This window comes from Piliocolobus tephrosceles, chromosome 2 (assembly GCF_002776525.5).
Source record: "Piliocolobus tephrosceles isolate RC106 chromosome 2, ASM277652v3, whole genome shotgun sequence".
Classification (NCBI taxonomy): Eukaryota; Metazoa; Chordata; class Mammalia; order Primates; family Cercopithecidae; genus Piliocolobus; species Piliocolobus tephrosceles.
In genome coordinates this window covers 155,116,379-155,143,678 of record NC_045435.1, presented here as the reverse complement: position 1 = coordinate 155,143,678, position 27,300 = coordinate 155,116,379, and the positions used below count along the sequence as shown (strand labels likewise).

The window sequence follows — 27,300 nt, the reverse complement described above, 5'->3', positions numbered from 1 at the left end:
AAGTCCTTAAGAAGGCAGGAATCTAATATGCAAGAGAAGGGGCTGCGCTTAGAAATGTGCACATCCCTCTGCAGACTCTAGAGGGAAGACAGAATATATGGGTACAGATTATTGTATGCAGTAGATACAGTAGTGTAAGCTTGAGGAAGTTCTCATCTGATTGTTCCTATTTGCTCATTGAAATAGGAAACTATGTAATTAATTAGCTGAGAATGAAGATGGAGAAGAAAGTGTTTGAGGTTTGAGGAGAGAGAATTATGAAACAGCCATCCAAGAGAATGGGAGAATGAATGAACTAAGGAAATATGATTGCCAGATGTGGTTCATTTTGAGGTTTGCTGAGGTCATGAATTTGAAGCAAGAATAGATATTTCAGTAGATATTATTAATGCTTTGTCCAGGTCCTCTTGGATCCCTTCTTAGTGTTGCTGTACACGTCTTGCCTTTGTTGGTTTTTGCTTCCAATGAACATGGCTCTTTTTTTCGCAAACTGCCCTCAGGCTGCTGGAGCACACTTTGCTCTTACTGTTGTAGTACCTGAGATGGACCTTAACCACTAGTGATTCAGAAGTATGAAATCTTCATTATCCTTGCTTCAGAGACATGTTTTGAACTTTGACACGGCAGAGTTCTCCCATTATCTTTACCCCTACCCACACACTGGTGAGATCAGGCTGAAACTACCCTCTAAGGGACTTTGTCTTAGACCACACCCTTGCTTGTCTTTCTCCCCTTTCTTGACCTGCTTCCCCAAATGTCTTATTAGTTCCCCAAACATTTCCTTAATAAGTCATTTGTATATAATTTTTTTTCTCATGATCTGTTTATTGGGAACCTAACCTAAAACAGTAATTGTGACTGTATGTGTCTTTCTTCAGCTATGGCCAGTTATATCAGTGTAAGCAAAAAAAAAAAAAATGGATTTAACATGGATGGGAGTTTTGCCAAGCAAACACCATGAAGTGAGGAAAGGGCAAGTGAAGTGTACTGAAGGTGTATTCAAGGTAGTGGTTATATAATTTACTATCACATTTAACCTAGTTAAGAAAGAATGTATTAGTCTGTTCTTATGTTGCTAATAAAGACATACCCAAGCCTGGATAATTTATAAAGGAAAGAGGTTTAATGGACTCACAGTTTTACATGACTGGGGAGTCCTCGCAATCATGGCAGAAGACGAAGAGCAAAGGGATGTCTTACATGGAGTCAGGCAAGAGAGAGTGTGTACAGGGGAACTCTCCTTTATAAAACCATCAGATTTCATGAGACTTGTTCACCATCATGAGAACAGCACAGGAAAGACCCACCCCCATTATTCAATTACGTCCTTCCAGGTCTCTCCCACGACACATGGGAATTGGGAATTATGGGAGCTACAATTCAAGATAAGATTTGGGTGGGTCCACAACCAAACCATATCATTCCACCCCGATCCCTCCCAAACCTCATGTCCTCGTATTTTAAAATGAATCACGCCGTCTGATAGTCCCTCAAAGTCTTATTTCAGCATTAACTCAAAAGTCCACAGTCCAAAGTCTCATCTGAGACCAGGCAAGACCCTTCTGCCTATGAGCCTGTAAAATCAAAAGCAAGTTAGTTACTTCCTAGATACAATGGGGGTACAGGCATTAGGTAAATACACCTGTTCCAAATCAGAGAAATTGTCCGAAACAAAAGGGGCTACAGGCCCTATGCAAGTCGAAAATCCAATGGGACAGTCTTAAAGTTCCAAAATGCTATCTCTTGACTCCATGTTCACATCCAGGTCACAGTGATGCAAGAGGTGGGCTCCCACAGTCTTGGGCAAAGGACATGGTCGGGGGATATGAGGTGAATGGCAGTATGATCAGTAGATGGTAGGTCTAGGATTGACTGAAGGATTTTTGGACTTGAGGTACTAGCAGGAGTGAGTGGAAAGGCAGGAGGTCAGAGGTAGAAATGTTTAGAAACTAGGATTATTCAGTGCTTTTACTGTTGATACTGCTAAAATGTAGGGTGTAACTCAGAATTACTGGCTGAGATAGTGTCAAGGAAAATAGCACTGGTGGAGAAAAATTCAAGGAACTTATTGGCCTAAATGTTAAAAGGGACATCTGTGTAGATTTTGAAATCAGGAATGAAGACAGGAGTAGTGTGAATTAGAGTAGTAGTGAATATGCCAGAGTCCTTAAGAAATGAGGGGAAAATGATCTGAGAGTTAGTAGGTGACTGCAAGAAAAAGGGGTAAAGGGTGGCAGAGTCTCATGGCCTGAGATTCAAAGCTGAGGGAAGAATTTACACAGGAGGGAGAGCAAGGAGTCTGGAAGTGGCAGTGAGTTTCAGGAAGGATATAGACTCCATCCAGGCTTACCAGAAGACTGATGTGGGAAAAACATCTACCACTTAAGAAGCCTACAAAGGAAACAGGATTCTCATGAAATATTCGGGTTTTAGTTAGAGCAAGGAGGTAAAGGGTCTATTCAGAGAAGATATTGAAGCTGTATGGAATTGTGAAAGACTGTGAGTTCCAGGGGCACAGTGGAAAGATATGAGGAGTTGAGGGGGTGGAGAAGATGTGAGAGAAAATAGGGAATGTGCAGAGTCTTATGGGAATCATAATTCGGTAAACAAGTATAAACGGGAATTTGGGACTTCTGGTATTGATGATATAAAGAGGGGTAAAGAGCACAGTGAAACCAGTTCTGGTGGTCTCAAGGCAGCAGTGCTGTCAGTGATAGGAAATGGGAAGTGGTAGGTATGTATTGGGGCTGGGAAGGGACAGTCGTACACTAAGTTAAGTAGTCTGGACTCACTGTTTTTCTTTCTTTCTTTCTTTCTTTTTTTAATGATGCCAATGTTAAAAACCTTTGTCCTCTATCATGAATTCTATTTATCATGTGGATGAAGTGCAACTGTATGTCCTTACCCTGTGTATATTCAGGTATTCAAAAATGTCTAATAATATATGAAATAGCAGCTCAAGTATGATTTAAAAAAAAAAAACTGTCACTAAACTGACTTCCTACAAATCAGAGTCCTTCAGATTTCATGACTGTGTGTTCATGTTCAAACTTCATTTTGAGTTTTGGTTGGCTTAGTCTGTTTCTGTAGTCATGGTTCCAGAAGACGCACCTCTAGAGGATGGGTAACCACTGGGGAAGTCCCTAGCAAAGCACCTAGCATGGTGCTAGCTCTGGTACAGCGTGATAATGGAAGTGTTTGGACACTCTCCAGCTCTTTTGGCTGATGTTAAATTCTTCCTTATCAGTAATGAGATTCTTGACCCGTCATTGATGACTCCATTGCACTTGTCAGGAGTCTTCTGTTTGACTTTATCTTTGATTCTGCTTTGCCATCTCTCATTTTTCACTGTGGCCTATTGAATACATAGGATCTGAGCAACTTCTTAAGAGAAACTCTGTCTGTTTGTTTCTTGTTTTCCAGCTTTGTACTTTTATGCCTCTTGGACCATATACTCCATGTTTCCATGGGCAAACACTGGGTCATTTGTCTTTTAATCTTCTTTTTTCCTAATCTCTTATCAACAGCAAACACATTTGAGATGCTGTTGCCATCAATATAAAAAGTTTTTTAAATTTGTGGAAATCCAAAGGGTTCAGGAGGAATGCTTGTGAGTTCAAATTTGCCGGGATGGTTGTTATCCTTCATCATTGCTCATTCAATTTCGTAAACCTTAATGAGCAAACCAAACTAGTTGTCAGAGTAGATAGTTGGTGAAGGTCTGAGTCTGCTTAGTGGTTTTATTAAATGCACTTGATCAGAATAGTTGTGATTCCACCAGTCATGATTTCCACCAAAGGAAAAGGAGTAAAATTAAAAAGCAGCAAATCCTGAATATTTTCAAATCTCTGCACAAGGGATTAGATGGCTTCTTAGATATCCACAAACATAATGAATTCCCTTATGAGGGCCTGTGCTTTTCTTTTTTCATTCCTTTCTGTTAAAAAATTCCCACAGGAATTTCTGAGTTTCTAAAGCTTAGAGATGCAGGTAGATGCACCGTCTAGGAGGATGCCATGAGTCTGAGACTTGTTAACTGTGACATAAATAAAGGGTTAAAAAACCTTTCTCCTGCTCTGTGGATAAATTTATCTAATTTTCTAGCTCTGTAATTCTGAAAACTTGGTAAAGGTGGCATATCAGATGTGTTTCCAAGAAACATTCCTTATGGTAAAAATAACATCTAATTAGTAAACTGCATCTGAACTGGAAAGTCTATAAATGAACTGTTTAAGTATCTGGTGGAAAGGCATAGCTTTGGGCTTTCCTAAGTGTAGAGGATTATTTCAATTAGTCATGTCTTTTGCTAGGGCCCTGGAAGCTGGTGCCAAAAGACTGCTACTACAGATAATGGCTTCTGTAGGGCATGAGGCTGTACTATGATCTAAATGTTTGTGTCCCTCAAAAATTCATATGTTGAAATCCTTACTCCCAAGGTAATGATATTAAGAGGTGGGGAGTCTTTGGGAGATGATTAGACCATGAGTACAGTGGCCTCAAGAATGGGATTAGTGTTATAAAAGAGACCCCAAAGAACTGCCTTGCCCCTTCCACCATGTGAGGAAAGAGCAAGAACGTGCCATCTCTAAGAAAGCAGGTCCTCACCAGACACTGAATCTGCTGGCGCCTTGATTTTTGACTCCCTAGGCTTCAAAAATGTGAGAAATAAATTTCTGTTGTTTATAAGCTACCCAGTCTGTGGTATTTCATAATAGCAGCCTGAATAGACTAGCAGCCTAAATAGAGTAAGACTTCTAAATCAAGGTGGTACCCATACTCACCCATTTCCTGATCTCATTCCCTCTCACCTGAGCTGTCACCGAGGGGGAATGGGGGCATGGAGTAAACCCTGGACTGCTGCAAGAAGTCTGCTGAAGAAACTCATCTGATGCCGCCATGACAACATCCTGTTTTTCCTGTGTCTTTATGCTCCTAAGGGAACCAATGCTATGGATGGCTTAGTAGGGTCTCGTGAGATTGTCTGTTTAAAGTCTTCTCTAACCAAGTAAGTGTCCATGGCTGCACACTTACATGCAAAGATTTTCTATTTGTTATAATGGAGGTTGGACACATCAAAAGTACCATCTCTTAGGTTATGGATCAACACATTTCTCTCAGCACCAAATATCTTGTCCAAGAACTAATCAATAGTTACAACTATTGGCTCAATGATGATTCTTATATTGAGAACATCAGTGATTCCAGGCTATTTGGAGGCCTGATGCTTGGAGTGGTTAAATTTAGCGAGTACTGTATTGACAGTGTTGACAATGATCCTCTGATGCAAATGGGCTTCTGCAATTTTTTTTTGTCTTTGTTATAACCATTTTAGATACTTCCTCAAAAGAGAAACTTTTGTTTTGGTTTGTTTTTGAGAAATTCATATAACATAACATTTAAAAATTTAACTGTTTTTAAGTGTGTAAGTCAGTTGTTTTCCATATATTCACAATGTTGTACAATCATCACCACTATCTAGTTCTAGAACATTTCCATCACCCCCAAAGAAACTTCATACTTCCCAATTTTTTCCTCCCCCTATCCCTGGCTGCTACTAATCTACTTTCTGTCACTATGGATTTACCTATTCTGGACATTTCATAGACATGGAATCACATAATATGTAGTCTTTTGTGACTAGCTTCTTTCACTCAACATAATATTTTCAAGATTCATCCACGTTTATTCCAAAGGAATAAAATGAATCAGCATTTTATTCCTTTGTATTACCAAACAATAGTCCATTGTATAGATATACCACATTTTGTTTATCCTTTTGTCTGCAGATGGACATTTGAACTGTTTCTAATTTTTGGCTGTTGTGAATTGCACTGCTGTGAACATTCATGTACAAGTTTTTGTGTTAATTTTATGTGTTCAGTTCTCTTGGATATATATGTAGAAGCAGACTTGCTGGGTCACTCTATCTTCAACAAGAAGCTTTTAGTTTTTTCTTTGTATTTCATTTGGGTCATTTACTATCATGAAAGACTAGTGCTTTATATAAGACTAGAGAACTGCCTCATCAAAAATACATCCAATCAGATATTTGGCATTTAAAAAAATGTGTTTGTAAGATTTGCTGTGGCTGGGCGCGGTGGCTCACGCCTGTAACCCAGCACTTTGGGAGGCTGAGGCGGGCAGTTCACGAGGTCAGGAGATCCAGACCACAGTGAAACCCCGTCTCTACTAAAAATACAAAACATTAGCTGGGCGGTGGCGGGCACCTGTAGTCCCAGCTCCTCGGGAGGCTGAGGCAGGAGAATGGCGAGAACCTGGGAGGCAGAGCTTGCAGTGAGCTGAGATCGTGCCACTGTACTCCAGACTGGGCGACAGAGTGAGACTCCATCTCAAAAAAAAAAAAAAAAAAAAAAAAAAAAAGATTCGTTGCAATTGATTGTTTGCAGCATCAAAGATAAGTTGTTCTGTATGAATAAAGACGGCCTAGCCTGTGGTGGTCCTATTTCCTGACCACTGGTGATTATCTCCACCTTCATATGGTTAAAAAGGCACTCACACAGGATTAGATGGTACCAAAACCAGTGCTCCTTGATATGATTGCCAGGGAGGATGGGTCTGATTTATAGAAGACATAGACACTGGGGCTGCTGCCACACTCAATCTAGGATCATGCTTGTTTTTTCCTGATGGAGGCTGGAGTCCTGGGAAGAAGCTTCAAAGATTATTTTTTCTACTTTCTCCTATTACCTGTTACTTTAAGGATTGATTCTTCTGTTTATTTAATTTGGATCTCTCCTTTATATAGTTGGATTCTTCCAAAGTTGGGTGATTCTTAAATGCCCATATTATAAGTGAAGGAATAGACTGAATAGTTTTGGTAGCGGAAGTGTCTATCCTTAGTCTAGGTGAGAATTTCTGCTCATCTGGCAGGGAAAGTCAATGCCCTGGTGTCTGTGAGTCAGCTGGGCCAGCATGCACTTCCCTGGGCCAGACGCTCACTGTGGGACCTCACTTCTCAGAACTCCCATTGTAGAGAGCTGAACTCACGCGCTAACCTTGTTGACACTTATGAGGGTTATCTCTCTAAAGGCAGATGAGGGGGCATTAAGCCAACTGCTCCTGCATCTTTTAATTCATTTTCTGACTGATAACTTACAATCTCTCCTCAGATTCTTTATTTACTTAGATCAGTCATTGTTCTACAGGTTTACTTAGATTGTTCTACAGGTACTCCTGATAAAACTTGGGATTTGCAGTCAGGAAGTGGGGTCCTCTCTTCTACCTGTGTGAGTCACAGATTCTCCAGCTGCCAGTATGTTGCCATCTGCTTTAAACTAGAAATTCATGTTGTGAGCTGCTGATAACACCCCTCTTGATTTTCCAGCATTGAGACAAATTTATTTTCATTTGTTTCTTCTGACATTTCAGTAGGATTTGGGGATGAAGGAAAACATATCTTTGTAATTGACCTTTTTTTTTTTTTTTTACTTTTATCTAGATCAGGACAGTCCAATCCAACCTTTTATCTCCAGAAGGGCTTTCAAACATATGTGCTCAGGAAAAAACCACCAGGTTCACTTCTTCCTAAAGCACATAAGGTATAGTATACAAATGTAATGATAAATTCTTTGGTGACAAATAAATGCTTTTAATACACACAAAGCCAATTTACTTTTAAAAGGCATCTTATGATTGCCAAATAACATAAAATGTATTTTATTTCTAATGAAAATTTCCGTTGAATTATATCTTTTTTTGTTTTAAAAAATGATTTGAGGTTGAAATGTAAGTCTATCTTTAGGCTATTAATCTTGAACAACACCCAGTTCTTTTGTGTATTTGATTTTCCTCTACACTGTTGGCTAGAAGTAAAATCAACCAATGAATATTTTCAGTGCTACTCATCTATAGATGTTTTGTTTTATTATATATTTATTATATGTAATAGTAGCTACTCAGAATTATTTTAATATATTTGCTATGACAATCCTCTAATCTTTTGGTGATAAAAAGAAAGATTTGAATAAGTATTTTATAGTACTCTCTAAATATTAGTGAGAATTATAAAAGATTTTTGTTAAAAACTAGCTTTTTCTGTCTTCAGAAAACAGGTATTATCTGTGGATTTTCAGAGAGCAAGAGGGGACAGAAATCAAAGCACTGGAGAACATTAAAAGCACTGTGCATATTTAGGGTATGACTGTAATCATGTACAGCAGGTGCTTCCCAGGCCCAGCTCACTGGGGAAGGACAATTGTGAGGTAGGCTTAATACCACAGTAATAGAAAATGTAGATTCTATGGGACTTTCTTGGTCCCATATCATATTCCCAGAAACATGAAGTAAGTTGGATGCTTAAGATAAAAAAAAGTAAAAAAAAAAAAAAAAAAAAAAGATAAAAAAAAGTTGGGTAACTTTTATTAAATATCAATATAGTATGGCTGAAGGATAATCCCCACGCATGCCCCAATAGACAGCTTTATTTGTCTCTTTCCTTGATGGCATCCCACCTGAACACATCAGAACAGGGCATAATGCTCTCAGCCCCAGTACAGCTCCCAAGGATCTGGAGTACTCTGTTTCAACTCCCTTCAGTTTTCTCAACTCTGCATTGAAAAAAGCAATGCTTCTGCTCTGTGATCCACTTTTTGCTTCTCTAACCCTTTTGCCCTTTCCCCTTTACCTCCTCCCCCTCATTTCCCAACACCTGAGTGGTTAACACTTCTTTTCACAGCCCTTGGTACCACTGGTTGCTCTCACCCTGGACATGGGTTTCATTACTTTCCTGTTCCATTTATTGCCGCAGCTCCTGCTTTACTTCCTGATGTCCAAATGAGCTACATAGTTTCCCCTCCTTAGAATGGTCAGTCACCATTGCCTGAGTCTGGGGCCAGGTGACTACATGTAGATGAGCCATCGTTACTTGGCTTGCATCAACAGCTCTGCCCTTGGGTCCTGAGTGATAGCCTGTGCATCTGTCCTAATTAAGGAAGCCATTTTTTCCCCACTATCTTATTTGGGCTCCAGTTTGCTTCTAGCTGCCTACTTTCCTGGTAGTTATCTTGAGCTCCACAGCAGTCATGAGTGCCAGGAAAGATCCCCATGCCCCTGCCCTGGAAACACATGCCTCCCTTGCTCTCCAGAAAGGGCAGGTACTTTTCCTTCCACCACCACTCACCTCTCACCCCCAGCTCTTTGTAGCTGACTGTGGCAGAGTGCTAGAATAGAGACTTACTTGAGCTTCCTTGGAAGACATGAAAGAGTGAGCAGCCAGCCAGGGAACTGCTGAGGAAAAAGGGATATTTTATGATAAAATATGTGAAATATTGTGAACAGTAACTATTGCCTTCACATTATCAGAGCCAGGGTTAAGTCTCGTGCAGGTGCTCATCTTCTTATCCTAATTAAATTACATTTTTTAGTAGTGGTCTAATTTATAATCATAATGCTTACACCAAGACTACTATTAGGGAAGTTATTACTGTTATCCTCTGGAGTATTTGTCGATACTGTTTTACGTTGTTTTCTAGCCTTAAGGTTAGCTGATGAGTAGTTATTAAATTTAATTACAATGAAATCAGTTTCTCTGATTTTTAATGATTTATCATCCTATTTAGATTGATAGAGAATTTAAAGTCCAGAAAGCCTTGTTTTCAGTTGGATTCCCTGTTCCCAAGCCTATACTGTACTGCAGTGATACTTCTGTCATTGGAACAGAATTTTACATAATGGAACATGTGCAGGTAAATTAACACAATCTTATTTTGTTGTTGCTTTTACTTTTAATTATGAAGTTAAGATGTTTTATTATGATACTTAATAAATGATATAGTTTGTTATTTAACATTTTAGGTAATTAGATTGCTTTGCAAAGACTTACAATTTTGTTCAAATTTGAGCATTTACAAAGGGAGGGATGGAATAGACAAGAAACAAATTTAGTAATTGAGGGGTATTGACTTATTCTTAAATTTTCCTCTAGGTGTCAGTAAAGAGCTATCTGTAATGGCAGTAACCAAATTGTCCGTAAGGTAGCAGGGAAAACAAGACTCCACATAGGTCAAGCCATTAAGAACAATAAATTCAAAATGTGTTTGAAATTTTTTCTGTAAAATAGTTGAGAGTAGTTTTGATGTTTACATTCATCTTGACATATCCTTTTATTTTCCCTTTGGCATGTATACTCTAATGTTAAATATGTTTCACAAATGAATGTTTTTCTAGTATATTCTACAAAGTATTGATTGCACACATTTAAATAATCTGTTGTAATCACTTCCATAGGGTCGAATCTTTCGTGATTTAACAGTTCCTGGAGTTAGCCCAGCAGAACGTTCAGCCATATATGTGGCCATGGTAGAAACATTGGCTCAGTTACATTCCTTGAATATACAGTCATTGCAGCTGGAAGGATATGGTGTAGGTGCTGGGTACTGCAAAAGACAGGTAATACATCCACATTAATAGCTATTTTTTCAAGTTCTTTTAAATAATATACCTTGTTAGTCAACAAAAAAACTTATTATTGTATACTTTTCTGAAGCTTGGCTATGACTTTTAACATTGTCCTTCAGAATGACTAGTTTTTAGTATAAAATTATCTTATGTTTTTATATTAGGTTTTGTTCCACAAAATCTTCTGTTTTAGACTCTTCACTTAATTTTCCAATACTTTTAACTATGCAATTTTTTCTTCTTCTTCTTCTTCTTATTATTTATTTATTTTTGAGACAGAGTCTTGCTCTGTCGCCCGGGCTGGAGTGCAGTGGCCGGATCTCAGCTCACTGCAAGCTCCGCCTCCCGGGTTCACACCATTCTCCTGCCTCAGCCTCCTGAATAGCTGGGACTACAGGCGCCCGCCACCACGCCCTGCTAACTTTTTGTATTTTTAGTAGACATGGGGTTTAAACGTGTTAGCCAGGATGGTCTCCATCTCCTGACCTCGTGATCCGCCCGCCTCAGCCTCCCAAAGAGCTGGGATTACAGGCATGAACCACCGTGCCTGGCCTACAGTTTTATCTTTCTAAGTTGGACTAGCAGACATTTATTAAGCTTGACTGTGTGTTTAATACATACCTGCTGAGTATTGTGTTAAATATCAAGAAAAATATACAATAGGTTCTTCCCCATAGGAACTTGTGGTCATTTTTGAGAGACCTGTACATGCATGTCATACATGAAATCTGAAAATGGTGTAAAAGAGTGTAAAATCTAGTAGTAAATTGTTTGATACTCATCATGAGAGCTGTGCCATTCAAAGTGTAGAACTTGGGTTGCCCTTGCTTATATAGAGAAAGCTTCCTGGGAGAGATATCTTATAATGAATATTTAAGGAAAGATAAAATTTAGAGTGATGGGGATCATTTTAAATTAAAGGAAAGCAATATTAGATATATATGGGGCTGCTTTCCTTTATAAGCATATCATTTTGTGGGAGCTAAGGAAAGAGAAAAGGGAACTAAAGTTTAGAGAGTACTCACTATATGCTAGGTCCTACATGGCAGAGTGAGTTGTTGACCTCTCTTTTTTTATCTTTACAACAACCCTAAGATATAGGTATTACTACTCCCATTTTGCAGATGAAGAAAGGGAGGCTTGCATCAATCAAGTAATACACAAGTAAGCGGCTTAGATATAATTTAAACCCAGGTCGATATGACTGGATAAGACCAAGTAAAGATCTTTGCTCTATTGCACTAAATTGAGCAAAGATGCCTTGGGAAGTGGAGATTAAAAAAACAAATAACCAAGATGGTCCCACTTGTTGGAGGACTTTACGAGTAGGTTGATTTGTTTGTATTCAATTCTAAGAACAATAGAAGATCTTTACACTGATCATACCTGTAATATATTTAGAAAATTCTATGGATAATAAGAAAGAGTATTAAAATGAAAAGTAGACCGGGTGCAAGTGGCTGAAGCTTGTAATCCCAGGACTTCAGGAGGCCAAGGCAGGCGGATCATGAAGTCGGGAGTTTGAGACCAGCCTGACCAACATGGTGAAACTCCGTCTCTACTAAAAATACAAGAATTAGCCAGGCATGGTGGCGTGCACCTGTAATCCCAGCTACTCAGGAGGCTGAGGCAGGAGAATTGCTTGAACCTGGGAGGTGGAGGTTGCAGTGAGTCACTGCACTCCAGCCTAGGCAACAGAGTGAGACTCTGTCTCAAAAAAAAAAGTAAATATCTTCTTTTTTTCTTCTAGTCCCCATATTCCCTTTTTCAGGGGTTACTTCTTTCTTGTGACCCTTTCCAGAAATTATCTAGGTCTATATATTTGTGTTTGTGTGTGTGTGTGTGTGTGTGAGAGAGAGAGTGGGTATGTGTGCACGTGTGTTTGTGTGTGTTTATATGCATTCTTTCTTTTTTCTTCTACAAAGTAGTTGCTGAATAAAGACTAGAACCATATCTCTTGATCCCTAGGCCAGCATTTTTCTCCTGATAAAAAGCTAGGTAAGTAAAATGGAACTATATGGAAAAGAGACTTAAATGTTTAAGGTTTAGGCTGATTTGAGTGTTTTAGGCTGACATGAGTATCACCAGTATGGGTCTTAAGTATTTAGGAGTAAAACAGCATTTGAATTTTGTTTTAATTTTAGAATTGCTAGATCCTACATTCCACTTTCAGCTTTACCATTTTTCTTATTTATATGTCTTTAGGTATCAACCTGGACAAAGCAATATCAAGCTGCAGCTCATCAGGACATCCCTGCCATGCAACAGTTATCGGACTGGCTAATGAAGAACTTGCCGGATAATGACAACGAAGAGAATTTGATTCATGGAGATTTCAGACTAGATAACATAGTTTTCCACCCTAAAGAGGTGCAGTTAGCTATGTTTACAATTAATTGAATAGGTCTGTTTTGTGACACAATACTAAGTAAATCGTGATTTAACAGTTCCTGGAGCTAGCCCAGCAGAACGTTCAGCCATATATGTGGCCATGGTAGAAACATTGGCTCAGTTACATTCCTTGAATATACAGTCATTGCAGCTGGAAGGATATGGTGTAGGTGCTGGGTACTGCAAAAGACAGGTAATACATCCACATTAATAGCTATTTTTTCAAGTTCTTTTAAATAATATACCTTGTTAGTCAACAAAAAAACTTATTATTGTATACTTTTCTGAAGCTTGGCTATGACTTTTAACATTGTCCTTCAGAATGACTAGTTTTTAGTATAGTCCCCCCAGAGCACTGAAGAAGCCCAACTGACTCCCTGTTCCCCTACAGCTCAAGACTGTCGCCACCACTCAAAATTATTAGAAAGCGGTCCTGCAGATTTTCCAGCATAAGTTAGCTGCCTACCTTTAAGACTGGTTCTAATCGCAAGTGGTATTTGGTTTACTGCTTAAAAGGATTTGGGAATTTTACATGCATGATGCTGTTTTCTTCAAAGAAGTTTTTCATCTACTAGTTACAATATTTAGCTTATCCATGTTCTTGCTTTTTTTTCTGGTTCATTTATGCTTCTTTGGGGTTTTTAGCCCTATCTCATGAAGAATTTATTCTTTGTTTATTATAAACTCTGAGAACAGAGAATTCCAAAAGCTTCTTAAGGCTTCAGAAGAATTACATGAGATTAATATAACCTTGCTCTGTGTAAATGTGCACACTGTACTCTTTATAAAGAGTATAAACAAATGAAAGCTGTAATCCTCCACTGAGCACCTGCAATGAGGCCTAGGATTACAGTATAGTGGGAAAGAGGAAACTTCTTCAGTTTTCCTCTGATTAACTGTATGTCTTTGGGCATGCCATTTGGCACTTAGTATTCCTACATGCATGAGAAAGATTTGCAGTTCCCTGAATCCTGCTTCTGAGAGGAGGATTTTCTGGGTTCATTAGTTTTCTTAGAATGCTAAGATGTTTTAGGGCAGGAAGAGCTGCTCTAAATTCATGTGCTAAACTTCCAGGTTTTGTGTTCCTTTCCTATTGGAAAAGGATGGCGGAAAATACCATTATAAATTGCATTGTTGTCATAACTCAAAGTAGTGTATATCAATTGAAAATCCAAAAATAATGTAAACACATGTGAGCATGTTTACCCGCAGGAGAAAAAATTTTTCATAGAAAGTCCCAGCCTGACCAACATGGAGAAACTCCATCTCTACTAAAAATACAAAATTAGCTGTGCGTGGTGGCACATGCCTGTAATCCCAGCTACTTGGGAGGCTGAGGCAGGAGAATTGCTTGAACCGGGAGTCGGAGGTTGCGGTGAGCCAGGATCACACCATTGCACTCCAGCCTGGGCAACAAGAGTGAAACTCTTGTCTCAAAAAAAAAAAGAAAAGTCAATTTAGATATTAAAATTATATTATGTAATTATGTATGTATGTGCATAGATGTGCAACCTGTTGCTACTGGCACTGATGAATTCTGAATTCTAACCTTGTTAATTATCTACCCTTAGATTAGAAAAATTAAATATGCTAATTTATAATCTAGAAAATTATAAAAGCATATGCCTTACAACATACCAGGATCTGGCCTGTATTTGATCTGTGTCATTTAATATTTTAGTCAAGTCTATATAATATTGAGTCTCTATAGTAGATAACAGAACCCACTAGACTTGGAGTCCCTTTAAAACAATGACTATATCTTATTCATCTTTATATTGCAGGTGCTTATATGATTCTGAATGAATCTATGTTGAAGGGATTAATTTTAGTTATTCACTAAGCAACTATTTCCATCTCATAAATTTGTGCTTAACTTTCATTCCCCAGCAGTGTGAACTTAAAGCAGGTTATTTAATCTCTCTCTGTATCTCTGTTTTTATTTTAACTTTTTGTTTTGAAATAATTAGAGTCCCACAAAAAGTTATAAAAGTATTATAGTACAGAGAAGTCCTGTGTATCCATCATCCAAATTCTGCAAAATGGATATTATACAACTATGGTACATTATCGAACCCAGTAAATTGACATTGTGTGCCTTTTAAAATTGAAAAAAAAATTTTCTGAGTTGCTGGTCAGCTAAAATGAAACGGTCATTATGGAGCAACTAGCTGGTACGTGGCACATCAATGATGCTCAATTTATTTCAGGTACCCTCACTTTTCCATTTTTTCCCCTTCATTTTTCTCTCTGACTTTTCTAAGACTACTTGTCAAGCTTCTTCAGAAAAATATTAGGCTATAAGTAAATCTTTCATAATATGTACTAAAACCTAAACAGTGGTTGTAGGGGATGGAATTAGAGGAGACATAATTGTACATTTCTGTAATGTTTAGGATTTGATGTTTTTTGGTTTTCATTTTTAAAACAACAGCATGTTGTGTTTTTGTCATCAGAAAACACAACAATTAAGAAAGAAGACAAAAGCGATTTTAAATGACAAACCTTCCAGGAATGTGTGGGGTAAGCCAGTAAAAGAAACTACAGGATATGGCAAAACGAAATTATTTTCCGTTACTTATTTATAAAGTATTTAAAGCATGTTTGAGCAAGTGTTTCAGTAGCCCAACATGCTCACTGCAGTGTTGAAAAGAAATCCAGTTTTCCTGGAAAATGTTGATTTTCCAAAGATAAATTTTACCAGTAGACAAATGTTTAAGATCTTGGAGTTTAATGTAAAATCTGCATATTGTCATTTCAACTTGAAAAATATAATTAGGAACATCCATTGGAACTTGTCAACTTCAGTGATCTAGAAATTGAAACCTGTTATCTTTGACCTCACCCTCTTTACCTTCTGTTGGTTTATGTCTCATTTCTCTGTATCTTCCCTGAGACACTGCAAATTTGATTGCTGTTAATTTAGAATCCATAAGCCCTTCATGACTTCACTTGACTTCTTATCCTACATAAGCCACATGATCATAATCAGTCATCTCAAAAACTACCCTCTTTAGTATCGATTTCATTAATAATTTTTTGACTATAGATGTATGCAAGTAATGTAAGAATTATGGTGCCGGGCGCGGTGGCTCACGCCTGTAATCCCAGCACTTTGGGAGGCCGAGACGGGCGGATCACGAGCTCAGGAGATCGAGACCATCCTGGCTAACACGGTGAAACCCCGTCTCTACTAAAAAAAATACAAAAAACTAGCCGGGCGAGGTGGCGGGCGCCTGTAGTCCCAGCTACTCAGGAGAATGAGGCAGGAGAATGGGGTGAACCCGGGAGGCGGAGCTTGCTGTGAGCTGAGATCCGGCCACTGCACTCCAGCCTGGGCGACAGAGCCAGACTCTGTCTCAAAAAAAAAAGAATTATGAAGTGTCCTGACTTTAGGTTACTTATTATTCTAGAATCTTCCCATCCTGACTTTATATCATCTATATCATCATTATTATTATTATTTTACTTTTTCTAATAATCCTACAGGGGATGTGCATCACCCCTTGACTTTAACCAATTTCTAGCCCTAAACTTGAATCCTCATGTTTTTACTGCAGAATAAAGTGAAATAAGGTTAATTGGGTCTGAGACATTTTTATGCCACATGATTTTATCTAGGCTGTAACTTCATCTCTTAGTAAAACCTGTGACATTTAAAAAATGGCTTTTCTAAATCTTTTCCCTTCTTCTCAAACTCTCACATTTCTTGTCCCATCTCAGCTCCCACTCCCAGCATGTGATCTTGTCTTCTACTTGACTCATCTTTGTCCTTTCAGTCATTTTCCAGCATAGCCTGCTTTCTAGGAATTACATCATGCCCCTCAAAAGTTCTCTTTATATTGTTGAAGACATTTTAGTCCGCTACACAATATCACCTGAATGCAGATTGATGGGTGATATTTTTCTTTAGCCTCATTGCCAAGAAAAGTTGTCCTTCTTGAGCAGCTGGTTTGTTTTTGACCTGCATTCGCTGTAAAGATTGTGACTGACCATGCTTCACACTTTATTTTACCCGCTATAAAATTCAAAGCAAATCTTACTACCCACACTAACAACCCTGCATGTCCCATCATATTCAATTATGTGTAATAACCTTACTCCTAGCTTCATCTTTTTATAACAAATTCTGTTATTTTCTTCCCTGCCTTCTTCATCTACTGTTTGTTCGGTTGGATTGTATGTATTTTTTGTTTGTTTGTTTTGAATGCCAATACACATACATATTAATAAAATTCAATGGCATAAAAAGTATACATAAAGTGAATCTTTCTATAAAGAAGATAATTTAAAAAACTAAAAGCTTTCTGTTGTGCTGAGGTTTCAGAAAAACTGTCAAAAATCATTTTACTAATAAGTTCCTTAGTAGCAGTAAGACGATTTAGTAAATGTCCAGATCAACCACTAAAAGTTATGTTGAGCTTTTAATAACTCTCAACACAAACAGGCATCGACAGGATTCTAATAAGTTATTGCTAATTAATTTGCACTAATTTATGCAATTTGATGAGCCATCAGCTTTTCTCACTGGCTTTTGTTTTATAGCTTTGTGTTTTTACCCCAAAAGTGGTTCAGATATTCTGAAACATAACTCCAGAGAAGTTTCCCAATTTGTATTAAAAAAGAAAAGTAATCATTTATCGCATAAGTAAGCGCCTCATCTTTTCTTTGGATGTTAAAAGCATAGATAACAAATAGAATGATGTAAGAGAAAAATGCATCCATCCTCTTCAGTAGTTTCACAAACCTAGCTAGTATAGTAATTTATAATACTTATAATATTATAAGTTTATAGTATAATATAACCACAGTAAAAGCTCTTATAAAGTTATAGAGAAGGGAGTGATCAATTTTTTTCCACAGTAACAATGGCAAAGTTTTGATTGCCTGGCTATATATGTGAGGCTCTGTACATATTCATCAAATAAATACATATTGGCCATCTGTTGTGTGCCAGGTACTTTGCTAGAAACTGGTAAATGAACTATACATGCTACCTGCCCATTTAATCTTCAAACTAACCCTGTGTGAGAGGTGTATATTATGGCTGAGAAAATCGAGGATTAGAGAGGTTAACTAACTTGTCCAGAGTTGTACAGTCAGCAAATGGTAGAGCTAGAGTTTGAATACAGGCCTGATTCCAAAGCCCACATTTCCACACAAAGCTCCAATAATGTGTGTAAGTTTGCCAGAGGAGCAACGGAATGCAAGCACACACAGTTAAATGGAGGCATGAAACCCAGTAACTCATATTACCTAAATGGGGTCTGCAGTTTTATGTAGCTTGGATAACTTGCCTAGAGTATTGCTGCAGCTGCCTCACTGGCCCCCCTATAGTATATTGAAATCATAGTAGCTAGAGTGACCCTCTTAAAATACAGATCATGTCACATCACTCCTGTATACAGAACCCTGCAGCGAAGGTTCCCCTCTCTGGACCTCATCCCTCCTGCCTTAATCCCTTAAAGTAACCATAGCCATAGCTCTCAGTTTGGTGCAATATCCTTTCAACTTTCAGTATTGATTTATAATCTTTCTCTTTGAGCAAAAATTGGATCATACGCTACGTACTATTCTGCAAATTGATTTTTTTGGCCATATGTACAGCGAAATGAACAATAGAATGTCCTGTATTCTTAACATCAAGATATATATTCCCTTTGGGAGGCTAAGGCGGGTGGATCATGAGGTCAGGAAATCAAGACCATCCGGGCGAACACGGTGAAACCCCGTCTCTACTAAAAATATAAAAAAATTAGCCGGGCGTGGGTGACAAGCGCCTGTAGTCCCAGCTACTCAGGAAGCTGAGGCAGGAGAATTGCATGAACCCAGGAGGTGGAGCTTGCAGTGAGCAGAGATCATGCCACTGCACTCCAGCTTGGGCTACACAGCGAGACTCCGTCTCAAAACAAACAAACAAAAAAGATATATATTCCCTTGATACATACTGTTACAAGGTTGAATGAGGAAAGCTTTCTGTTTTATTGGTTCCACGTTACATGATTGTTTTATGTTGCTGTGTAATGGTGGATTTTATATTTATAAAACAGTATCTTTTATAACAATTATGCTTTGTATCTACAACATGAAATAACTTTTAAAAGTACTATGGGTGGAGTAGTACATTTGTTATGTAGTTAGATTAATTACTAAAGCAAATGTTTAATCATGCATGACATGGATTATTAAAATATTAGTAATTCACTATAATTCCTTTTTATCACAGTTACTTTTAGTTGAGAAGTTTTAACTGCTTTTGCATCAGCTCATTAGCAGAGATATTAAGGCTGTGTAAAGTAAAATGAGAAGGATTGATGGCCAGTGATGGAACCAGAGGACTTAGCTCTATATAATCAAGACTAATTGGCTATTTTATAAATGAGATATGCCACTGCGGGTAAATACCCGAAATAGACTTTTGATGGAAAATATGATTTTGAATGTATTCGATGTTATTTCTTTATTATACTTGCTTTAAGTTTTAATATGTTAAAGACCTCTTTATTTGTAATTATAGTGTCGAGTTATAGCGGTGCTGGATTGGGAGCTTTCAACCATTGGTCATCCTTTGTCAGACTTAGCTCATCTTTCCCTCTTCTACTTTTGGCCAAGGACAGTTCCAATGATAAATCAAGGTTCTCGTATTCAAGAAAACTCAGGTATGAGAACATAGTGTTGTCTAAATTGCTATTAATATAAAATTGTCTTTATTACTTTCATAATTAAAATATAAAATCCTGCAATTTTAGATAGTAGTTTTTGTTTCTTAAACATGTTTCTATTTTATTATTATTATTATTATTATTTTTAGATGCAAGGTCTTGCTCTGTCACCCGGGCTGGAGTACAGTGCCACAATCATAGCTCACTGAAACCTTGAACTCGTGGGCTCAAGTGATTCTCCCACTTCAGCCTTCTTAGTAGCTAGGACTACAGACACATGCTACCATGCCCAGCTAATTTTTAAATTTTTTGTAGAGACGCTGTCTCACTGTATTACACAGGCTAGTTTTAAGCTCTTGCTCTCAAGTGAGAGCAAGTACTGGGATTAGAGGCATGAGCCATCATGACTGGCCTATTTCATTTTCTTTGTTAAATTTTCTGAACTTAGCATGCCACTTTTAGTAATTTATGACCAAATGTAGTCCTTTGTATATGATAATCTTTTGGAAGTCAAGGTTTAGAACATGTTTTGTTGTATGGGCTAATGGTTATTACAATTCTGTTTTACATATCTGTCTCATAACTTTGTGAAATATTCACCATGACATTTTAATTAAAGTTTATATTACATGCCATTTTTATAGGGATACCATCAATGGAAGAACTGATTTCAATATATTGCGGCTGCAGGGGAATTAATTCTATTCTTCCTAACTGGAATTTCTTTCTTGCCCTTTCATTTTTTAAGATGGCTGGAATAGCACAGGTAATTAATTGTTTTAAACATGTGTTTTGCCATTATTTACCAATGTACTGTTGACAATGTTTTCCAGTCTTCTGGGTTTTATATTCTTTATCCTTAGATCATTTTGCTTATCATAATGACAGGTATCAGATGTGGGTAAAATATAAATCCAGAATTTACAGAATAGGAATTTGGCAAGGAAAAAATTTGGGGAGCAAAATGTATTATCAGTTTTTTGTATAATAAACTTACAAGATGGAAGGAGGAAGAAAGAATGACATAATGATAAAAAGAGAAAAGCATGTAAGGGTTAGTCATTTCCTGAATATGCAGTGTGAGAAAAAGCTAAGATCTTTTGATGATCTCTGCCTCAGGCTATGAAACCATTTATTAGTTAGGGTTGATGATGAGGGAAGAATTATCTTTGTACTTCTCAGAGGCCAGCACAGTATCTAGTGTGTAGTAGCCTCTTAAAATGTTTTTGAGTAAGTAGATGAGTAAGATTTTTTCATTTTTATAGTCATATTTGTGTGATTAATTTTGAAAGATAATAGAGCATAAATTTAGCTTTTTTTCTAATTATAGTGTAATCTAAACAGATGCCTTCTTTGTACTGATCCAGTTTTCAGGCACTTTGAATCTTGGAGGTTTAAGAAATTGAGATGCTTCATCAATAGCAAGGGGCTAGGGTTTAGAAGAAAAACAGGTGAATAAGTTTAAAAGTAAAAAAGAATGGGAAAAGAATGATTAATTAAAATTATGATAATTGACTTTCTGTCCTCAGAGTTCATACTATCCATGAACAACTGAAATAGTTGTGTTACATCTCATCTTGTACCCTGAGTTAATCATGTTGAAAGAATGGGTTTCTCAAAATGGGTGTGTCTCTGTATTTGACAGTTTCCACAAATAAGATACCAAATAGGCTTTAAATTTGAAATGGCTTTTCATTTCAAATAAAAGTTTGACATGGATTATGATTGACATTAAAATGTACAACATAGGCCAGGTGCGGTGGCTTATGCCTGTAATCCCATCACTTTGGGAGTCCGGGACGGGTGGATCACCTGAGGTCAGGAGTTCTAGACCAGCCTGGCCAACATGGTGAAACTCCATAGCTACTAAAAATAAAAAATTAGCCAGGTGTGGTGGCATGTGCCTGTAGTCCCAGCTACTCAGGAGGCTGAGGCAGGGGATTCGCTTGAACCTGGGAGGTGGAGGTTGCAGTGAGCCGAAATCATGCCACTGCACTCCAGCCTGGGTGACAGAGTGAGACTCCGTCTCAAAAAAAAAATGTACAACATAAACTATATATATCGTACATATAGTAGCTTTCCAGATGATCATAAACATTCCAATCTAATTGGAAATATAAAATTGAATATGATAGAAGAACTATTGCAATGTTTTATTGTATAAGGAATCATATAAAGAAGACACAGTAATGTTTGTTTTTAGGGGAGAGGAAAGAGTTTATTATGTTGATAGTACAGAAATGGAGAATTATCAAAGAAACACTGATTAGCACTCAACTAACACTGTTCAAAAGAGACAGTTTTACCTAAATTAGGGGCCCAAAAATGAGATAAAATTGTTCTTAGAGATCATCTCATTGTCTTCCCTTTGGTTTTATAGTTTTTTAAATCTTATTTTTGAAGGAGGGTAGTGATCTTTAGAGGTGAAATAACTTGCAGACTTGGTATCTTTGGTAACTGCTGAGATCATTTTCAAGTTTGATTTGATTATAAATTAGAATTATGTTAGGATGAGAGTGCGTTAACTGGATGATATGAGTATGACTCTTTAGAAGGGTATAATTACTCCTGCATGTACATTGATGTCATTGATAGTCTGTTTTATATCTTCATACCGTGTGCGTATAATGTCCCACATAACTGAGAAACTGGAAAGATTGATTGGATAGTTGAAGGACGGTTTCCAATGAATTTTAATTGTTCTACGTTTATTTGTAGGGGGTATATAGCAGATATCTTCTGGGAAATAATTCATCTGAGGATAGCTTTTTATTTGCCAATGTTGTGCAACCTCTGGCAGAAACTGGACTACAACTCTCCAAACGGTAAGGAAAACAGATTCCTTGGCTAACTGAAATTAGAGCCTTTATTGGGTATGTGAAGGTTATAAACTTTAGGGCAGTAGGGATGATTTTTATTGCATACACCAGGATTGCTGCTGCCAATCACGATAGTTTTTTTTTGGTAAATCTCTTTTATGCCTAAAAACAAATTGACCTAAAATATAAAGAAAATCTCCATATTTAAGTTTAAAAGTATTTTTGTGCCACTTGAATGTGTAAACTTTTAAGGATATAGATAAAACACTCAAGTGTTTCTTTCTAATATTTAAGCCACTTACATATGCCTAATTTTAAAAATGCATTATATAAGATGATTTATTAATTTAGAAATATTGTTCTGTTCCACTGTTATATTTCATTAAGTTTTATTCAGACATTTCATAAGCATCTTTGAAACCCATCATCATGTCTTCATCAGTGGGAGCACTTTTTCAAGCATCGAACACACTTTGCCAGTTACATTTCCATTGCTTACCAAATGCATGTGTGATGCTGTCCCAGAAATTCTGCTTAAGCCACAAGTACCCATGGCATAATGTTAGGGCAATTGCTTTTTCCAATTTATCTTATAGATGGGTATCTGTTCTCTCTACACCATAACAATTGATTCTGTTGTGCTTCATAATGACCTTTACAGGTCTTCTTTGTTTTATTTTAATTTATTTTTAAGTTCCGGGATAAATGTGCAGAGCCTGCAGGTTTGTTACATAGGTATATATGTGCCATGGTGGTTTGTTCAACTCCCACTTATGAGTGAGAGAGAGCATGCAGTGTTTGGTTTTCTATTCTACAGATCTAATATTCAGCAGCTATATTTGTGAGGCATATATTAATACTAAGAATAATGATTATTTGTGTTCAACTTCTTTGCTTTTTCTTTTGGAGATTCTGACAGGTGACTTCAATAAAGATTCAAAACTAATGAAGCGGGATTTTTTGCTCCTTAGTTCAGCTAAAATCCAGGTTCTCGTCTCACAGGAAAAAGTAGGCACACAGACACATTAAAGGGTGAGGAGGGCCGATTTATTAAGCAGAAAGAAAGCTCTCGGCAAAGAAAGAGATGGTCCTGCCAACAGGCTCCCGTCTCACAGATTGAATGCCAGGCTACCACACGCTAGCTGAAGAGGCCAGGCTCCTCCTCCTACATAAGGCCCGAGTTCCCGGTGGCTCCACCCCATTCCGCCAGTGTGCAGGCGTGCCCCCAGTCCGTTGTGGGCACGTCCAGACAAGACCCTGTGCCTCCTGCATCTATCACTAACATTGCTTGAGGTGATGCCAGGCCTATATGTGTTCCCCAAATGGTGCTTTAAGCATTAAAGTTAAATGTTTAAAATATAAGAGATTCTACATTCAGTCCACAATGTGAAAGACTTTTTTAAAATATAAAATATAGCTCCTCCTTCTGGGGGTTATTTTTTGGGTAGCTGAGGAAACTTCACATTATATTAGAAATATGTAATGATGATCTTTGGACATCTTTGTAACCTTTTTTCCTTTTTTCTTTTGGCAAAGAACTTTCAGTACTGTACTACCACAGATTGATACTACTGGACAGTTGTTTGTACAGACTCGGAAAGGTCAGGAAGTTCTTACGAAGGTGAAGCATTTCATGAAACAACACATTCTTCCAGCTGAAAAGGTGAGTACTTTATAAACAATGTATTTGTGCTAAAGGACTATCGATGAATACTTCTGTTATTTCTGCTTATAGGAGAAGCATGGTGTCATTTTCTTCAGTCGGTCCTTACCTAGATTATTCTTCTCACGTTAGCATTGAGCCATGATAGAACCCAGGGAATGCACAGATAAGTCTGTGGCTTTATAATTAAGTCAAAGAGAATTAGTAGTTTTAAAATTGGGAGCCTAAATATATTAAAGTAAAACACTACTTTGGGGGCCTTGTCCTAAGGCATTATCTTTTTTTTTTTTTTTTGTAAATGTGGACCCCTTTGAGAATTTAATGAGAAGTGTTGACTATACAAGATGGACACACCTAGAAAATTTTACGTATCATTTCAAGCTGTTCACAGATACTACCACCCCTCTTCCCTGTAAGCTACTATTTTAAGGCATTAAGTTTCAATAAGTTCACTGAGAGTAGAGAGGCAACATGGAACATCCATTCATTCAGTTACCAAATAATTATTGGGTACTTGATGATGGCTTAGGCACCTGGAGAGCTACCAAATGTAAATAAATAATAAGACATACAGGGCTTATGCTCATGTGAAGCTTGGACTTTAGCAGGAAAGGAAGACACTAAATAAGAGATGATAAATGTTGTGAAGAAAAGATAAAAAAGCTTTTACAAAAATATGTAAGGGAGGTGGGGCAGAGTGTGTGTATGTGGGTAGAACACTGGTGTAGAAATGCAAATGGCTTTATTCTAGTCTATTCCTGTCACAAGTTAGGTGGCCTTGTGTTAGGTAGTCTTTAGTGGCCTCAGTATTTTCCTCTACAATGTGAGTAGATATGACTAAATATATAATACATTCTCATTTTAATCATCTGTGATTCTGAGAGATCTGCAACTAGCCTGGCAAAATCAAATAGGGAACTGAAACAGACCAAAATCCTTTCAACAGAAATGTTCAGAGCTAATATGTGTTTGTAGGACAGTTTGTGCTATTGCTTGAATTATATAAATATTATATTTTTAGTAAATATCTGGCTTGAGATTAACTTTGTCTCAGAATAGGGTATAATTTATTTTAAAAGTACTACTTAAAGTGAGGAAATTCTTTCTAAAATAGTCACCTCTCACATGTGTTTAGTGACTAAAGTATCATGTTGAATATTTTCTGATCTAGTTAGTATTTGTTCAATTCTGATTTTTAAAACTATGAGCTTTTGAGTATTAAAAAGGGAATGCAACACTTTTAGGTTAAGATAACAGTGGGAATTCAACATTGTCTTCCCCTCCCTCAAATAAAATCCAATTTAATAAATAATAAAGTTTGTTTATAAAATGGAATAAATTGGAATAAGCTTGAAAATAGAAGAGGGACATATCAGAGGAATTAAGGTTTTGAAAAGAGAATGGAAATTAGATTTGGAAAGCAGAATGGATTAACCCCTAGAATAATGAAACAACGGAAGCCATATCTCAAAAGAATTTTGAAAGAAGGCTGTAGCACAAGTGGCAACCATTTTCCCACAATGGAGCCCCGTGTGATTGGCTTATATAGACAGCAAAAATGAGAAAGGAAAAGAAATCAAGATGTTTGATTTAAAAATTACCTACACATGGATGACTGCTTGGGTTGGTCTCTTACAACCTGTTATAGCAGTAGTGTTTGCCCCCAGACAGAAGGCTGCAACAGCCCTCCAAAAAATGCAAATGGGCCAGTATGCTGGCTCAAGCCTGTAATCACAGCACTGTGGGAGGCCGAGGCTGGTGGATGGCTTGAGCCCAGGAGTTTGAGACCAGCCTGGGCAACATGGTGTAAACCCAATCTCCACTAAAAATACAAAAATTAGCCCGACGTGGTGCACACCTCTAGTCCCAGCTACTTGGGAGGATCGCTTGAACCTGGAAGGCAGAGGTTGCAGGGAGTCAAGATTGTGCCACTGCACTACAGCCTGGGCAACAGAGTGAGACCCTGTCTCAACAGCAACAAAAAAGCAAATGATCTGTTTCAAAGAAGCCAGGGCTTCAACATGAGATTTAGTGCCCTAAGGGGGGGTCCTCCGGGTTTTGTTTTTTTTTTTTTTTTTTTTTTTTTTTTTTTTTTTGTCAATGTAGTCTTGCTCTGTTGCCCAGGCTGGAGTGCAGTGGCACCATCTCGGCCCACTGCAACCTCCGCCTCCCGGGTTCAAGAGGTTCTTCTGCCTCAGCCTCCCAAGTAACTGGGACTACAGGCACCTGCCACTACTCCTGGCTAATTTTTGTATTTTTAGTAAGGATGGAGTTTCACCATATTGGCCAGGCTGGTCTCGAACTCCTGACCTCGTGATCTGCCTACGTCGGCCTCCCAAAGTGCTGGGATTACAGGCAGGAGCCACCGCACCCGGCCTTTTATATATATATATATATTTTTTTTTTTTTTTAATTTTTTTTTTTTTCAAGAGACAGGGTCTTGCTGTGTCTCCAAACTGGAGTGTATGATGTGATCCTAGCTCACTGCAGCCTCAAACTCCAGGGCTCAAGTGAACCACCCAACTCAGCCTCCTGAGTAGCTGGGATTACAGGAATATGCCACCATACTGGGCTAATTTTTACATTTTTTTGTGTAAAGACCAGGTCTCACTCTGTTGCCCAGAACTACTGGCTTCAAGCAGTCCTCCCGCCTTAGCCTCCCAGAGCACTGGGATTACAGGTGTGAGCCGCCGCACCTGGCCAACTTTTCTTTTTTGAGGGAGTGGGGGAGGGTGGTAGGGATTGGGTAGAAATCTCAGGTTGTCTATCCTCCCTGGTTACTGCCTGATTCCTACCTACTTTCTCTAAAATGAAGCCTATCTGATAGCATGCTAGTACTTGGAACCAGCCCATCATTCAGAGGAGAGGCCAGAATTGGCAGAGGAAACCAGGCAGGCTTGTTCTTTCATTGGTAAATGTGAATAAGCATGTAAGAGAAACTGCAGCACAGAAGAGGTATCACAGGTTAGGTTGTGATACTCTGCTGAACTTTGTATCATGTAGCTATTGAAATATGTACAAAAAATTTGCAATAAAAGGAAGTGCTTTAAGATAAATAAAAAAGCAGCCTGTGGCTTTAAAGGTAAGATTGCCAATGTTTTGTGTGACCAGAAAAGCCACAATCTTTGAAGATCCTTTAAATCTGAGACATATCCATATCTGATAATGTGAGCTTTTTCTTCTTTTAAAAAAATCATACTGTACCAACATCTGTAAAAATGTTTTATTCTGTAGAATGATTGTGAACAATACAAATCTCTGTGTAACATATTAGAGGATGTTATTTGGAGATTATATCTGGAGAAAAGTAAATAGCTTTTTCAAAATGAAAGAGGGAAAAATCTATATA

General features: G+C 37.8%; 1 protein-coding gene across 1 annotated transcript in view; it reads left to right on the top strand.

The window, feature by feature from the left end:
- The window catches only part of ACAD11 (acyl-CoA dehydrogenase family member 11), a 90,923-nt gene that overhangs the window by 6,573 nt on the left and 57,050 nt on the right, over nucleotides 1-27,300 (top strand). Inside the window, exons 2-9 of the mRNA XM_023207431.2 lie at nucleotides 7,460-7,559; nucleotides 9,579-9,704; nucleotides 10,246-10,407; nucleotides 12,622-12,786; nucleotides 19,325-19,466; nucleotides 20,114-20,235; nucleotides 22,188-22,294; nucleotides 23,825-23,951. Of these exons, the coding sequence (XP_023063199.2) occupies nucleotides 7,460-7,559; nucleotides 9,579-9,704; nucleotides 10,246-10,407; nucleotides 12,622-12,786; nucleotides 19,325-19,466; nucleotides 20,114-20,235; nucleotides 22,188-22,294; nucleotides 23,825-23,951 (1,051 nt within the window). The remainder of the gene's footprint in view (nucleotides 1-7,459; nucleotides 7,560-9,578; nucleotides 9,705-10,245; nucleotides 10,408-12,621; nucleotides 12,787-19,324; nucleotides 19,467-20,113; nucleotides 20,236-22,187; nucleotides 22,295-23,824; nucleotides 23,952-27,300) is intronic.